Source organism: Notolepis coatsorum (assembly GCF_963971535.1).
Source record: "Notolepis coatsorum genome assembly, chromosome: 9".
NCBI classification, from domain to species: Eukaryota; Metazoa; Chordata; class Actinopteri; order Aulopiformes; family Paralepididae; genus Notolepis; species Notolepis coatsorum.
This window is the reverse complement of record NC_140173.1, coordinates 114,076,837-114,094,336: the sequence shown is the minus strand read 5'-3', so window position 1 is coordinate 114,094,336 and position 17,500 is coordinate 114,076,837. Positions and strand designations below refer to the sequence as shown.

The 17,500-nt window shown below is 44.7% G+C and overlaps 1 protein-coding gene across 1 annotated transcript in view; it reads right to left on the bottom strand.

Moving 5' to 3' along the window:
- ltbp1 (latent transforming growth factor beta binding protein 1) overlaps positions 1 to 17,500 on the bottom strand; it is a 339,149-nt gene that overhangs the window by 37,039 nt on the left and 284,610 nt on the right. The window contains 1 exon segment of the mRNA XM_084322133.1: positions 2,300 to 2,437. Coding sequence (XP_084178259.1) covers positions 2,300 to 2,437 — 138 coding nt within the window.

Below are 17,500 nucleotides of genomic sequence, written 5' to 3'. Positions count from 1 at the left end.
CACACACAGATAGATTAGACACACATTGTGACATTTCCCATGTGGGTGTGTATAAGAGGGACAATTAGAGGCTGTTGAGAAGTGGCTCCCATGATGGATGTGATCAGCCCCTGGCCCCAAAGCACAGCTGTTTCACACTGCCTTAATCATATACCTGGAGAGCAGAGCAGCACACACACACACACACACACACACACACACACACACACACACACACACACACACACACACACACACACACACACACACACACACACACACACACACACACACACACACACACACACACACACACACACACACACACACACACACACACACACACACACACACACACACACACACACAAACGCATGTGTACTCCCCTGTCTCTTGCCCAGTAATGGCTTCCAGCCTTTCCTTCTCTCTGTATGCTTGAGATAATTACAGATCGCCAGTGATTCGTTTCCAATTGCCCATTCCCACACAAAACAAAACAGCACTTTTACTGGCAAAAACATGGAAACGCTCCTCTCTACATTCCTCCACAGCAATCACATTGCCATTACGTAACGTCTGTTTGTGCATGCTTATTGCCTCACTTCTCAAATGATGTAATCATAGTTTTTGAAATATTAGTCTGGGAGGTAAGAGTGCATGCCTGTGTTGCGTGGATAGGTTAAACCACCCAAATCAACAATTCCAATATACTATTTCCAAGGCCTAGGAAAGTTCAGTTCATATTTGTGAACATGGGCTACTCTGTCACAAAGCCAGAAACCAGAGAAGTAAGACACAAACTAGTGATGTTATCAAGTATAAACTCTGGAGCTGCTACACAGCTACAGTGATTGTGAACGGGGACAGATTTTGTGTTTATTTTATACCCAAATGAGCTTCATTCTATAATAATGTTCTTTGTCACAAAATGTACCCATAATACGAATAAGAACATAACATCTTTACCATCTCTCCCAATACATTGTCTATGGAGCAGCTTCAAACCTAATACCTGATGACGTAAAATATTTGAGTTTTAGCACTCTAGTATTTGGATTTGGAAGAGAGTTGTTCATGTTCACTAACATTTTGGACTGTCTTAGACCATAGGATTTACACATATGGATTCTGAAAAAGGGCTTAGTTCCTTAGTTCCAACTACCGTGGGTTAACGTACACGACACCCTCTGTGATCCTGGTGGAGGATCTAGTTCCACTAGACAGGCAAATCTGCTTTTTATTAAGATTTTATAGTCAGGCAGAGGCAGGGCAGCCCCCCCTGACCAGGAAGTCCATCAGGCAGGCTCTGGGGGCCTAACCCAATGTAATTATCATGACCTCCCAAAGACCAGAGCACCGGAGCTCGACTCTAAAGACAACCTCCCAGTGGTTGAGCACAGAGAGCCGGTTTGGTTACTTACCACCCACTGTGAGCTTAGTCAAGAATAGGTTTTATAATGTAAGTAGAAGGGATGGAGGTGTAGCGTTCCACTTAAAACGCATAGGGTGCACTGTGATACAAAATCCACACTAGGTACACACTGTGAACTAGGTCATGGAGGACCGTTTCAATACTTCTAAACTGTTGCTACATGGCAAAGCAGTAGCCTCATGCAAAACTAACGTGTGCTCTAAGATCAAGACTCGTCTGGAATACAGGCTTAAAATAATTCAGTTACCATTCCTATTCTTGATGAAAGAAAGATCACCTGATCACTTCCTGAAACATATTATAATTAGAAATGTATGCAGTTTCCCCACTTATCTCTTCTAATCAGTGGTTAATTACAGTGGTCGACTAAGACTTTCTTTTGTCATCCCTAATCAACTGTAAATGACAACAACAACAACAACAACAACAACAACAACAACAACAACAACAACAACAACAACAACAACAACAATGGAAGTAGGATGTTTTTGTATGTACAGGTACAGGCTCAGGAAGTAGGTGGGAAGTCAGATGGCTGCCGCACATTGCTACAGACGTCGGTCAGCCATCTTTGGCAGATCGCTTACATCAATTTGCTTTGAGAACTCACTAAAACTGCAAAATGTACCAAAATGTACGGAGATACAAAAAAAAGAAGGGTGGAGGTTTCTCCCGTGACAGTCGTGAGAACTTTCATGGCAAATCGTTTCACACAACAAGACTTTCCAAACCATCTTTTAACCGCAGAAATCCACCCTGTCAACACAGAGAGTCGACGGGAGTGATCCTCTACAGACGGGCGGCTTGCCCCGGACATAATGACATCAGCTTCCCACAAGCTCTATTGACTACAGGCAACGGATTTGTGTGCAGGCACATGCTAGCCACCTGTTGGGACGGCGTTACACTTGGCGGTCATGGGGTTGTACTCCTGGGCCTCAGGACAGACACACAGGAAGGTCCCCTCGACGTTCTCACACTGGGCATCACCACACACCCTACTCAGCAGAGCACACTCGTCCACATCTGTCAGGAGAGAGAGGGGTGGCAGGAGAGAGAGAGAGGGGGGGGGGGTAGAGAGAGTGAGAGAAAGATAGAGAGAGTTAATGGGTGAGTGAGAGGGAGAGGGGGAGAGAGGGGGGGAAGAATATAGAGTGAGAGAGAGAGAGGGAGCGAGAGAGAAGATAGAGTGAGTGAGTGAGTGAATGAGAGAGAGAGAGAGAGAGAGAGAGAGAGAGAGAGAGAGAGAGAGAGAGAGAGAGAGAGAGAGAGAGAGAGAGAGGGGAAGCATGTTGGTTAGCGGTCAGCACTAATGAGTCATTAGCCGCTTAGCAGGAAACACATCCTCCATCGTGGTTTTCCCCTCATGTGTGACATTGTATTCGTCATTTCACACATGTCCACAACAACCCAGTACAGGATCAGAGAATATTATTTATCTTGGAGTATAAGAACTTAAGAAAGTTACTTCATCCATGTCTTAGTGGATCAGTTGATCTCAATTAGCAGCATCATACATGCAGTATGATGTAGTGGTGGTAAACTGGGAACTATGGTTTATGATCACAGAACCACAATATTATAATAAAAATACCCTAACTTGTACTTGATACTATTTACCATGACATATTCCACAATTTTCAAACTGAAAATATTTGTATATGGTTAGAAACGTGGGTAAACTATATTTCACAAATAAAAAGGTATAAATAAACCTGAGTTTAGTTGGGTTTACCTTCCATTACATCCATGAATGATAATAAAACGGTGGGTAAAGAGAGTTTACCCTCTACTTCATCCCTGGTAGTGATGCCATTTTAATTCATAGACCCTCATGTTGCTAACAACAACAACAACAACAACAACAACAACAACAACAACAACAACAACAACAACAACAACAACAACAACAACAACAACAAACAGAAACACAGCATTAACACTTTGGTTGCCTTGGGTTAAATTAATGATATACCATAGGTTGCCGGCTCTATTTGTCTATGGAGAAGTACCCCTTCTTTGCATGGCTATAACTTTTTAAATTCTATTGCTACATTGCCATTATTAGGGCCCATTCAAAGTCCTATATGTATTGTTCATTGTGTAGCAACGTTAAACTTTTTCATTCACATATTCATAGTAAAGTATGGTCTAATGTATAAGTATGTTTTCATCTCTTTCTGCAGCTTTCTCCAGAACGTGATCTATAGCCCCAAATGCATTATATTGATGATGCAATACAGTTTTATGGCAATCAGCGCGATATAAAAAATTCCAACTAGACGTACTTCTAGAAGTTACTACACGTCATCTGATGTTGACCGGATGGGCTAGGGGGCGTTTATAATTCCGTGGGCAGCGTTATACCAATCATCTAATGTGGGTCAAATGTTGATAATAGCAGTTAGTATCGAAGACGGTAACGTTACACGCTGAAACTCACCCCAGTCTCTGCGCGCCGTTGGGCGATCATCGTCGAGTTGAAATCTTATCATTATGGGATGTAAATTTACCCGGTCCATCTCCAGCTTGTATAATGGTATATACGTCCAAATCATGTTGTTTATCGAGTTATTGGCAATCGATCACTGTGTAGTGTGACGAGCCAGAGTCGCGGGACCTATAGCGAGCGCCGGAAGTACTACGGTCGTCTAGGACAACCTCTATTCAACATCCTGTTTGGCGATTGCGCCGATCGGCCACCAGATGGCGCTCCTGAACCGCCAGAGAGCTCAGTGGGTCCTGCTGGTGGATCTCAGGCCAGCGGAGGGGACATATGAATCCGATCGCAGATTTTTGAAATATTGATATAAGGACGCTGTACAGCGTCCCCCGGCAACTTGAGCATGGCCAGCAATGACGTGAAAAGACGTTTCATGGCAGTCAAAGTGTTAACACATTGGGTGCCATGCAGTATGCCCATCTTTACCACTCTCTGCCAGTGCTGTAACCCTATGGAGTGGCTCACCTTCTTTGCAGGGCTATAACTTTTTAAATATTATAGCTATATCGACATTACTATGGCCGATTCAACATCGGGTATCTATCGTTCCGGATGTGGGAACGTTATATTTTTCCATTCATACATCGTCGTGTTAGTACCGTCGAGAATATAAGTATGTTTTTAGACTGTATAGCAGTAATTCCTAGAACGCGCGTTATAGGCCCCGACACATATTATACATTATCGATTTCGTCCCTATACACGCTATATAAAAAATTAGGATTATTCCTTGATTGTCACTAACGGCTTTCTTTAGTAAGACACCATACGTTGATCGGACAGATTGCAATGAAATAAATGGACAATCGAACTGGAAATAACGTTAGATTCTTCTTACCTCTGGCCGATGCGTCTGGAGAAAAAAGATTCCAATTATGCTAGATCCATTTTCCGTTTGTATGACGCAATAAACACCGAAAGCATATTGATTCTTGCGTCTCGAAAGCGATCCAATGCACTCGAGGTGTGTATATTGATCCACGTAACAACATATCTCTGGCGGAGCTTTTTCCCCGATGCACAGAGCGCCACTTCCGGTTTAGAGTGGAGTGTAACTCGCCCGAAATCCACCAGGCGGCGGTATTGAGGCGTTGCAATATCAGACAGGGTCCAGCTGGCTCCCGGAGGCTTCCTGGATGAATTATGAATGCCAATAGCGAATAAAAGAAATAACGATCATAACAACGAGTTTAATGTGTTAACTCATTCTGCGCCAGTCACGAGAAAAGTCGGGTTAACTCTCCAACCGTTCAGCGCCAATCACGAGAAAACTCTGGTTTTAATCGTTATTTCTTTTATTAGCTATATCCATTCATTTTTCATCCATCCAGCCTGATGTTATCATTGGGAATAGGTCTGAGCTCGCAAAAGGGCAAATACCGCCGCCTATGCCTTCCAGCCGGTATTGCACTCCATTAGAAATGGTGTAGTTTCTTTTCTGGGCCGATCTGAGCCGTGCGGGTGGGGTTTAAATACTCCGGCAGGACTAGCATTTACAACGATACATCTGCGATGCTGCCCCCCCCCCTTCATATGCAATGCCGGACAATGTGGGACGGACCTCCGTGAGCAGTATTTGGAATGGCGATCAGATAATTGGGGGGGCATAAGTGAGCGCCCCGCTACGAGGGCCATTTTATGTATGCACGAGGAGACATAATAATGATAATCTAGAGTTGATTTCAGGAAGATTCGATAATCAGGCAAAAAATGACAACGTGATAAGTGTATTCCACTAAAACGCTATTATCGCGTCTTTTCCTGGAATTACTAAGAATCACCAAAACTATACTCATATTCAAAACGGTATAAAATGGAAATGTACAGATGAAAAAACAATCAGTTTTTTGCATGTTGACTAGAAGCAACTCACTGACAATCAACGGTGTTATTAGACCCATAGCTATAATATAAGATATATTTTAAGCACTCGCAAATTTCGCAGTCTCCCCATTGATTAAAGCACTGGCGTTCTAACCAGAAGGTAGACAGCGACCCCTGGCGCTGGATGAGTTAAAGGTCATATCAGAAACACATTGGATTGTTTGAGATGAGCCCTGTAGACTCGAACCAAGTAAAATGTCTTGAAATAACAACAACTATCCAACACTTCACACCGGGGTGTGGGCCAGGTTTCTCAATGGGCTAGAAAGTGTTTAGGAGCAAGCCAAAGGGGGGGGGGGGGGGGTGGCTTGCTCCTAAAAGTGGGAGAATGGCCCCCGTCCAGGACGTCACAATGGAAAAGACAGACTTCTAGCCCCCCTTCAGAGATGATATTTTGTATGTATTGTAGGGTATTTCCAGGCGAAGAGAATAGGCCACAACCGCAAAGTGGGGTTTGGAATGTTTCTCTCCCTAGCTTTTTGGATGTTGTCCTCACTGTTGAGGTTATACGCTCCATTTGGCGCCGGTGTGAATATCTGTTGGCCCGGCTACGAGGGAAATTATGTTTTCATATGTTAAGAGACCAAAGTGCTGTGCTAATGTAAGAGAACACGAAGGCAGACGGAGGGTGTGAGATGGGACTATTATGGGGAAATTTGTGCCATTTTGACAAGTAAAAAAACAATTGTCACAGCTATGATCTTCTTATCCGCTTAGACACATACTAAGAAACAAAGCAATATGTATGGGCTACTTACGCATACAGCAGCACACTCATGTTACCCCCCCCCCCCCCCCCCCATACACACTATCTATTTCTAGTTCCTCGTTAGCTTCATTGTTAATGTGGATACTTAGCCCATGGCCAGTTGGAGCCACGGTGACGGGTATCATTGTGTCCACAGAACACAGATGGCCACGATGTTCTCCTCACCACTAGCTCTGTCACAATATATCTCTGGCCCCACCAACCATGAGATTGAAAGCTCCATAATCAAACCAGGTTTTCTGTTGTTGCATATATACATCATTAGGCAGTATTTAAAACGAGAGGAAACATACAGGGGAGACCCGAATAGCTCTCAAGGGATTACATCCCTCAAGATGATATACATATATAAATATCATATATACATAACCATATCAACAATGTATTTACACAACAAGAAGGACGCCCCCCCCCCCCCCTCCATTCTCCACCTGTGCCCCTGCTTTTAAATTATTCCTTGGATTAAACCGGAGGTGACAAGTCTCTGTGTCATCCTGGACTTGAACTTGAACTTCAACGCCCATTTAAACAAAGTGAACAAAATAGCTTTCTTTCATCTCAGAAACATAGCGAAGGTACAACCATTCATAAATCAAAATGATGCAGGGAAGCTAATACATGCTTTTATATCTAGCCGACTAGACTATTGCAATGCACTATTCACTGGTCTCTCCAAGAAAAATCAAAATGATGCAGAGAAGCTAATTCATGCTTTTATATCTAGCCGACTAGACTATTGCAATGCACTATTCACTGGTCTCTCCAAGAAAATTACTGAAAGACTCCAGCTCATTCAAAACTCTGCAGCTAGACTACTAACTAATACCAAAAGGAGGGAACACATTAGTCCTGTCTTAGCTACTCTACACTGGCTTCCTGTAACTTTTAGAATTGATTTTATGGTGCTTCTTTCCTTCCTCCTCTCTCCCAGAAGCAGTCGCATTTTATCTCCTCTCCCACCCTCCAGAGAACACCTCAAGGCCTCTCTCTTATCCGCTTGGAGACATCCGTACCAGCCCTACAGCTCCTTTCCCTAGAGCCTGGATCTGCCCTCGCTGGAGACGCTCGGCCGTTTTTGACCTTTTTCTTCTTTTTCTTTTTACAGCAGAATCCTTAACTCGACTCGACTTTGACCGAAATATGGATCTAATAAGCTGGGCTTTTACAGCGATTGATCGCATATTCTCGACAAGGAGGCAGAATGCGGATGACCCATTATGCCCTCTTGGGAGCTATCAGGCGGGATACACCATAAATTCATACGGGACCTGGCTCGCGATATGCTTTTTCCCGTTGGAGATAAACGACGTTGAGGACGTATATCTTCTAATTGTCATGCTGCTCGGCTTGGGCTCCGTCAGCTGTTGGATCTGGTACTGTCTGAATCTAATTCGGAAGAAGTTGATTCCCCTGGCCAGGGATATGGCCGGGATCAAAGACAACCAAATGGAACTGTTTAAAAGGATCGCTGACCTCAATACCCTGCGCGGTGATGAACAACTGAGCTCCAAGACCATGTTGGAACGGGGCGAAATCTACCACGTAGATGAACAATCGTGCTTGAAGACAATTCTTGAGAGACTTGCTTCTAACCACGCAGAGGAACTGTCGCGGTCTCAGGCCATTCTGGACATCACGTCGGAAATTAGGGACGTGAAAATAAAGATGCCACCGTACCGTGCTAATAGGGGGTACGATGATGGTGACGATGATTAAACTAAATTGACCCAATTCTGACCATATGCAGCAATCTGCCTCGAGCTGCATGTATCACCTCCCCCCCCCCTCCCTTATCCCTTTCTGCTGTGAAACCAAGCCAAGGACGAGGTCAGTGCGGGGGAGCGATTCTGGAGAGGTGATTCCGGGAAAGAAGGAGTCGAGCTGTGCTGTCTGGAGGCGATAAGATTGATGAGGCCCCCGCCCCTCCCCCCTCCCTCCATCCCCCCTTCTCTACCCACCCCTGTCTTCGCGAGTAACTGGCGCCTATGCCGAATAGGACGGCTGCCTCTGATGCGCGTTGGTGGGGGCCCTCAGGCTGCTTCATTACCAAATTCCTGTCCCCCAGTCTCCCACGTCCCTCCCCTCCCTTCATCCCGCCCTCCCTCCCGTCACCAGGCGCGACGATGTCTTGTTTACTACTTGGTGTTGATGCTGCCGACTATCGCGCATACGGCGTCTCAAGGCCTCCTGTAGATGACATGTGTCAACAAATGTACATGTCTGTTGAATTTATGCTGTGCCATTGTTACTGTAAAAATGTAATGATTGTGATGTGTTGTTATTATTAATGAGACGTTGAGCTGTATGTGTGTGTCACGAATTTCCCCAAGGGGATTAATAAAGGAATATCTTATCTTATCTTTATCCTCACATACGAAGTTCTAAATGGACAAGGACCCAGCTACATGAAGACGTTTGAGAGACTGGTCCTGCAACACCTCAAGCCCCTGGTGCGTGACTCCCTCGACCCCCTGCAGTTTGCATACCAGGCAAACATCGGGGTGGAGGATGCCATCATCTACATGCTCCACAGAGCGTACACGCACCTGGAGAAGCCGTGCAGCTCAGTGAGGATTATGTTCTTTGATTTCTCCAGCGCCTTCAACACCATCCAGCCGTCACTGCTAGCGGAGAAGCTCTCCGCGATGCAGCTGGAGCACGGCTTGGTGGCCTGGATCAAGGATTACCTCACTGAGAGGCCACAGTACGTCAGACTGAGGACAGTCAGTCTGACGTAATGGTGAGCAACACCGGCGCCCCCCAAGGAACTGTGCTGTCACCCTTCCTCTTCACCCTCTACACCTCAGACTTCTGCCGCAACTCAAGCGGGTGTCACCTGCAGAAGTTCTCAGACGACTCCTCCATCGTAAGCTACATCACCAACGATGATGAGGAGGAGAACAGAGCCCTGGTGGAGAGCTTCGTGGGGTGGAGCGACAGCAACCACCTCCAACTCAACACCAGTAAGACCAAGGAGCTGGTGGTGGACTTCCGGAGGGGCAAGAAGAGGCCCCCCCCGATTCCCATCTCCATCCGAGGGGTGGATGTGGACTCATACAAGTTCCTTGGGGTACACCTGAACAATAAACTGGACTGGTCGGATAACACAGAGGCCCTCTACAGGAAGGGACAGAGCAGGCTGTTCTTCCTGAGGAGACTCAGGTCCTTCAATGTGTGCAACAGACTGCTGCAGTCTTTTTACCAGTCTGTTGTGGCCAGCATCCTCTTCTATGCTGTGGCATGCTGGGGAGGCTACATCAACTCAAGGGACACCAACAAGCTCAACAAGCTGGTGAGGAAGGCTAGCTCCGTGGTGGGAGTCGAGCTACCTAGACTTGAGGTGATGGCAGAGAGGGGGATGATAAGGAAGCTGGCTGCCATCATGGAGAACCCCTACCACCCCCTCTACGACGAGCTAGTCAAGATGAGAAGCTCGTTCAGCCACAGACTCATTCCCCCACGACACTCAACTAACCGCCTCGGACAGTCCTTTATACCAGCGGCCATCAGGCTCCACAACAGTGGGCAGCGACTAGCAGCCTCCAGGCTCCACAACAGGGAAGGAGACGAACTGTACTGTCTGGAAGCGATAAGATTGATGAGGCCCCCCTCCCCCCTCCCCACCCCCCCCCCCCCCCATCCCTGTCTTCGTGAGTAACTGCTGGCGCCTATGCCTATTGGACGGCTGCCTCTGATGCGCATCGGTGGGGGCCCTTAGACTGCTTCACTACCAAATTCCTGTCCCCCAGTCTCCCATGCCCCCCCCCCCCTCCCTTCATTCCGCCCTCCCTCCAGTTCACCAGGCGCGATCCATCTTGTTTACTACTCGGTGGGATTGCAGCCGACTATCGCGCATACAGTGTCTCAGGCCTCCTGTAATGATGACATGTGTCAACAAATGTACATGTCTGTTGAATTTATGTTGTGCCGTTGTTACTGTAAAAATTTAATGATTGTGATATGATGTTGTTAATGAGACGATGAGCTGTATGTGTATGTCACTGGAATTTCCCCAAGGGGATCAATAAAGTATCTATCTATCTATCTATCTATCTATCTATCTATCTATCTATCTATCTATCTATCTATCTATCTATCTATCTATCTATCTATCTATCTATCTATCTATCTATCTATCTATCTATCTAGGGGGCAGCGACAGCGACTGCTACCAGACATTGACCTGGGACTTATAGGAACCCAAGGAGGACAACCTACACTACCTTAGGCTTACTGCACCTTATGTGGATACTGTGATACTGTGAATAATGTATATTTCAGTGGATACCATGATACTGTGAATAATGTATACTCAGTAGATAGTAAATTATAACACTACCTTATGCATACTGCACCTTATGTGACACTGTGAATAATGTGAATATTTCTTCAGCTAGTCAGATAGTAAATTATATTGACCATATTGACCAAATTGTTTTTACTACCTGTACACTGTGTTGTTGTTTTACTACCTGTACCCCCCCTCCCCCCATGCTGCTATGATGCCTGAATTTCCCCAAAAGGATCAATAAAGGAATATCTTATCTTATCTTACATTGCTCACTCTCTAATAAACTACACACCCGCCAGAACACTGCGATCATCAGATGCAGGTCTATTAGAGGTCACCAGAAAGAGTCATAAGAAGATGGGTGATGTAGCCTTTGTAAACTGCGCCCCAAAACTGTGGAACATGTTACCCATGTTAGCCAATACGTTAGACATTTTTAACACTTTCAGTGCCCATCACGTCATATGACGTTTTATCAGCCCAATGCCTGAATGCCCACGACGTGTATTAGCGTTTTATTTTTTTATTAGCGATCTGATTTCATATTTCATCAACCGAGTCTCCCGTTGGTACAGCAGCTCCTCCAGCAGCTCAGAATGGAAAAAAGCGCCCCCTATCGTCTATCCCTGAGTAACTGCAGTCAGACCTGGGATCAGTCGATATGTAGAGGCGGAGCCAGCTGGCTCCCTGAGCTGGCAAGCTGTCAGCTCAACATGGAAGTCATCGCGGGACGGGAATCAGCCTGGAATATATATTCACAGTAGCCAATCGATAGTAGACAGTAGTGATCGATTTTTGGAATGGCGATCAGGAATTGGAATGATCTTTTTGGAGAACATCTGATCTGAGGTAAGGAATCTATTTTACCAGTCTTGGGATAATCAGAGTTGTATTCGCTGAGATATCAACGTGTCCCCTATGTGTGTGTGTGTGTGTGCGCGATCGCTGATGAGGAACTCAGATAATCGATTTTGAGCTCGCGGCCCCAGCATGCATACGTACACATATACTATCGATAATCTAGAGTTTATTTGAAAACTATTCATAAATAGGCCGAAAAATGACAACGTTTTTGTGTATTCTAGAATATTCCAGTAAACGTCTTTTATCATGGAATCTTTTTATTTTCCTTGAAAACGAGGGCTTTTCAAAATGCTATAAAAACGAAAATGAACAGATAAAAAATCAATCCGCTTCGACAATGTTGACTGGAAAACGAGTCATTGATAAGCGATGGGCAGATTAGACACATAGCCATAATTTAAAACATAGATTAGGCGTTATTAACGCTAACATTGAAGTGGATGGTGGGCATTCAAGCACTAAATCGTGCGCCCCCTGCTGGCACTGAAAGTGTTAAAAGGCTCTCTAAAAAATGTCTTTACCAAAGCATTTGACTGACTTTACACTATTATATTTCACTATTTCTCTGTGATTGACATTGCACTATTTCCCCATGTTTTTATTCCCTTTTATTTTATATATCCAAGACTGGACATCCGTACTAGACAATTACTGTTTTCCCACAGATAGGTGGGCAGTTTTGGGACCGTGAGCAGGAAATGTGATAGGCTTTACAGACAAAGTCTTGGGGCGGGATCTACAAAGGGTTTGTGTCGGGTCCATGAGGATTAGACGCTGGAAACAGGCCAATGAAATGTTTATTCTGGAGTATATGATAATGCAGGTTATATTATCCTAACTAAACATTAAATACAACTTGCTCACTCAAAATATTCATCAATTATAAAAATATCTTCACTGGCACAGTGCAGTGCCTAAATTGTCAAGAGGGGTGTGTTGTCGCGGGAAAAGTTACAGTAATTATGCAATAAGGACGCTCCCTTACATTTCGTCCTGTACAGCCAGAATCTATGGACGGATTTTGTTAATTGAGGTTTCGTTAGAACACCAGAAAATATATCTTATAAACGGTATATGATTTGTTTGAGAAATATGCAGCCACAGGCCGAGATAGCCTTCACAAAGTGGCGTGATTTGCTCCAAGTCTGGCAGTGAACACTATTAGAAATAAGGCTAAGCACTAACCCATGTCATTTCAAATGCTTGGTTCTGAGTTGGTTTCCCACTTTAGTTTGAAAGTTGTGTCTGTTTGTTATTTAAACCCCCCCCCCCCCCCCCCCACTATAAGCAACCTTGGGTTTTATGAAAGGCGCTATATAAAACGAAGTTATTATTATTATTATTATTATTATTATTATTATTATTATTATTATTATTATTATTATTATTATTATTATTATTATTATTATTATTATTTATTATTATTATTATTATTATTATTATTATTAAATATTAAATGACAAATAACTCCTCTCCTTTGGGTGCTGGGTTAGGTTATAATCACAATAAAGAGGTGGTGTAATCTAAAATGAAATATGAACTAAGTTAAGCACAATAGAATATAATATAATTATGAAATCAAATATAGTAATGTATAGAGCTTGCTTAATTTGTATTTTGTGTCTATGCCTCATTTCCGGCTTATTTTACCCCTTCCTGATATCTGCCAACAGCGCTGGTATCTGTGTCTGCGCTGGTATCTCATCTGCGCAATGTCCTTAGTGGATAGCTCGCAAAGACGGAGCAGATACCGCGCGCCCTTGGTGTCTTTATTATTTATTATTATTTTTATTCCCTCTGTTTTATTATCTTATTACTTTATTTTATTATTCATAATTCTACTGTCTATTATTTTTTTTTATCCACTTTTTTCTCCCATTTTCTATATTTTCTCCCATCCCAATTTCGTATCATCCAATTCAACCCTCCCCTGTCACGGACGCTGTTTCTTGCCTCCCACAAGCCGGCTGCAATGTGGACTAAGTCATACATAGCAGCAGTCGCATCTTTTCACCTGCGCAGCTCGATCTCTCAGTGGCGAGGAGTAACGCGTGGGAGGCTCACGCTGCCCCCGACACTTCCTGATTCTACTGCGCAGGCGCACCAACCGACTTGTAGGAGTTGCTGTTCACAACGCCAGATCCCCACCCTTCAGTTTCCCTCCCCGTAATACGGCCAATGTGTATTACTGCGGACGACCAGCTAAACTGAAAACAATGTGGAGAGCTGGATTCGAACACGCGAACCCAGCGTCTCCACATTGGTGGCGAGTGCATTGCCCACTACACCACCTAGCCGCCCAATTCTACTGTCTATTCTACTCTACTATTTTATTGCACTGCACTATTTTCCTCTGTCTATTGCCTTTTATTACAGGTTAGAAGCTGTCAGGTATTAAACTGTGTAAGACCCAGGCCTAGAACTGCACCCTGAGAGAGAGGTTTGCCCTGAGTGGGAGGTTCGAAGGGTCAAAGTGGGTATCAAACGAGAGGGAAGACTGTCAGGTTTTAAACTGTGGATACCAAACAGAAGGTAAGACGACTTTGAACTGTTAAACAGTAATCCAGAACAATTTTATTGCACTGTAAAATGTGATATACACACATGGCTGTACTGAGCTGGGGTGGGAAGTATGTGCTCATTTCATCATTCATGTATTTTCCATTCTATTAAAACTGCTGGGTACATACCTTGACCTTTATCATGTTTTGTAACAGATTACAGAAATTCAAGAAGCCTATTGGAACGTGAGGTTCTGTTATGATTTGATTAATATATCTGCATTATTTTATCCCACTTTATGCTTTGCTCTTGCTGCTTGTTTTACACTGATTGTATGTCTTATTTCTTACTGATGAACTGCAATCCCCTGTATGAAAGGTGCTATACAAATAAAGTTATTATTATTATTATTATTAATTATTATTATTATTATTATTATTATTATTATTATTATTATTATTATTTATTATTATTATTATTATCTCAAGCAGACTTCCAAGAAAGTCCCCGAATCTACCATTTATCTGTGGCATTAAAATGCGGGGCTGTTCTATCACGCTTAACTGGAGCACTAATTAAACTACAGATCTGTCTGGCGTGACCCCGTGTGACTTTTGGGAACCTGTTGACTGGGTTCAACCGCCGCCTAGGCCTGCCGCTAGCCTGCTAAATGAAGAACAAAAGCATCGTTCACGTTCGATTCTGACACCATCTCTCTTCATCTGGGCCCACAAGGACTTCCATGTTTCAACGAATGCGGGAGAAAAAACAGGGGAATTGGAAAAGAAAGCCGTGTACAACCGAAGGGAGAAGATCTCCATCTGTATCTAAACACCAGACTGGAGGAGAGTTTTTGCAGATCGCTTAAATCACCCCGACGGTCTTGGAGGAGGTGCGTCTCAGACGATCCAGTGATGGGAACCAGATGTAGAGATACCAGAGCGCCGTCTGATTCTCAGAGTCTGGACATAAACAGCAAAATAGACAGATGGAAAACTAGAAAGCTGGGAAAACAGGGAGCGAGGAGAGAGAGAGAGAGAGAGAGTCTGTCTGAGGAGGGTAACTAGAACCAGAGAGAGGGGGGGGGGAGGTGCGGAGGTAGCAGGAGAGGGAGGGAGGAAAGGAGAGGAGAGGAGGAGAGGGAGAGAGGAGGAGAACAGGGGAGAGGAGACATAGGAAGAGAGAGGGGGAGAGGGGGTTAGCGGTGGACCACTTCCAGTGGTTTTCGGGGAGTGTGTGTGTGTGTGTGTGTGTGTGTGTGTGTGTGTGTGTGTGTGTGTGTGTGTGTGTGTGTGTGTGTGTGTGTGTGTGTGTGTGTGTGTGTGTGTGTGTGTGTGTGTGTGTGTGTGTGTGTGTGTGTGTGTGTGTGTGTGTGTGTGTGTGTGTGGAAGCGGCTCCATCTGTGCTAACCACAGCAGCGGGAAGTGATGGGCTGGCAGGAGAGAGGAGGCAGCTGGCTGTACTGAGCTGGGTGGGACCCACAAACACTTGCCAAAGTACAGATAGGAAGTGTGTGTGTGTCTGCGTCTGTGTCTGTGTATGTATGTGTACTGTATGTTTTTGTGTGTGTGCATGTGCGCGTGCGCGCGTGTGTGTGTGTGCATGTGCGCGTGCGCGCGTGTGTGTGTGTGTGTATGTGTGCGTGAGTGTGTTTGAATGAGTGTATAGGAGCTATTTGATTGTTTTTGTGTTAAGTCTGTAGTTGTTAAGTTCATCACTGGGTGGCAGCGCGGAGTGCATGGTTTTTGAATAAAGGCACAGGTGTAGGCTATTGCTATCAAGGTATCAAGGTATCAAGGTATGGGTGACGGAGAGGTCTCACGGTTTTTACTGCACGAACGCACGCACGTACCCTCGCTCGTTTTCACTATTATTAACAGCATTATGCAGAAACTATTGGTTGGCTCATCAACCATGTATTATGTTAAATACTTCAATTAAATGGGAACTTCACCCAACGGCAGGTGACACCGACTGGACATCACATGTTTTCTAATTGCGCGTCAAAGACGAGGATTTACCGCACCCAACCGAGCGCCTACCAGGACATCAGGATAGTCGCTACAGAGTGCATGCTGACACTTAATGGATTTGTGTGTGTTTGAATACCATATTTGTATGAGAGAGACAGGGAGAGAGAGAGAGAGAGAGAGAGAGAGAGAGAGAGAGAGAGAGAGAGAGAGAGAGAGAGAGAGAGAGAGAGAGAGAGAGAGAGAGAGAGAGAGAGAGAGAGAGAGAGAGAGAGAGAGAGAAAGAGAGACAGGGAGAGAGAGAAAGAGAGAGGGGGGAGAGAGAGAAAGAGAGAGATTAGAAGTGTGCGTATGTGCATATGCTTGTGTGTGAAATTGAATACATGTTGGTGCTTAATATGCACTCTACTAGTGTGAGTGGCTGCTCAGTCACATGCCTTTAAATCTGTTTATGCTTTTCAACAGAGCACCAATGTCTGATTGCATGCTTGTGAATTTGTATTAATATATTTGAGTAAGTGCAGTATGTGTGCATGTGTTTGTTTATTTGTGTATCCAAGCAGAAACATGTCTCAGAGCATATGTGTGTACATGTGAGAGCTACAGGGAGAAAGAGAGACTCTGTGTGTGTGTGTGTGTGTGTGTGTGTGTGTGTGTGTGTGTGTGTGTGTGTGTGTGTGTGTGTGTGTGTGTGCGTGCGTGCGTGCATGTATGCTCATGCATGCTCCAGTGTACCAGTATATGACCTAGAGTGTGTCTGCACGTGTATTTTCTAGGTCAGTAGGATAGTCTGTCAGGAGGAAGTGTTGTATCAGGCCCAGTAGAGAGAGAGGTCTGCACCCCACATTCACAGCTCTGACAACCCTTCCTGCTGGAGGAAATTGGACAAGATGGGAGCTGCATGGGTCCAGTTAGACAGGGAAACCAAACCACCAAGACCCACCAGCTCCAAGTCACACTGCAAGGCCAGGTGTCCAAGAACGTCAGCTCACTGGGCATAAACATTAACTCATTCGCTGCCAAGAACGATTTGATACGTGATTGTCCGCCAATCGTTGAACGCCAACCACGTATATATACGCTATTTGATCGTTATTTTTTATTCGCTATTTCCAATCGTTATCCATCCAGGGAGCCTGTGTAACCATAGGGAATGAGTCTGAGATCGCAGAAGTCCAATACCGCCGCCTGGTGGTATGCGGCCGATGTTGCACTCCCTTTGAGACTCTGTGTATGTGACTGTGTGTCGATGAAATTCCTCCGGGCGGACTTTTCTAGTAGCCTGGACCGAGGGCTTTACCCGATC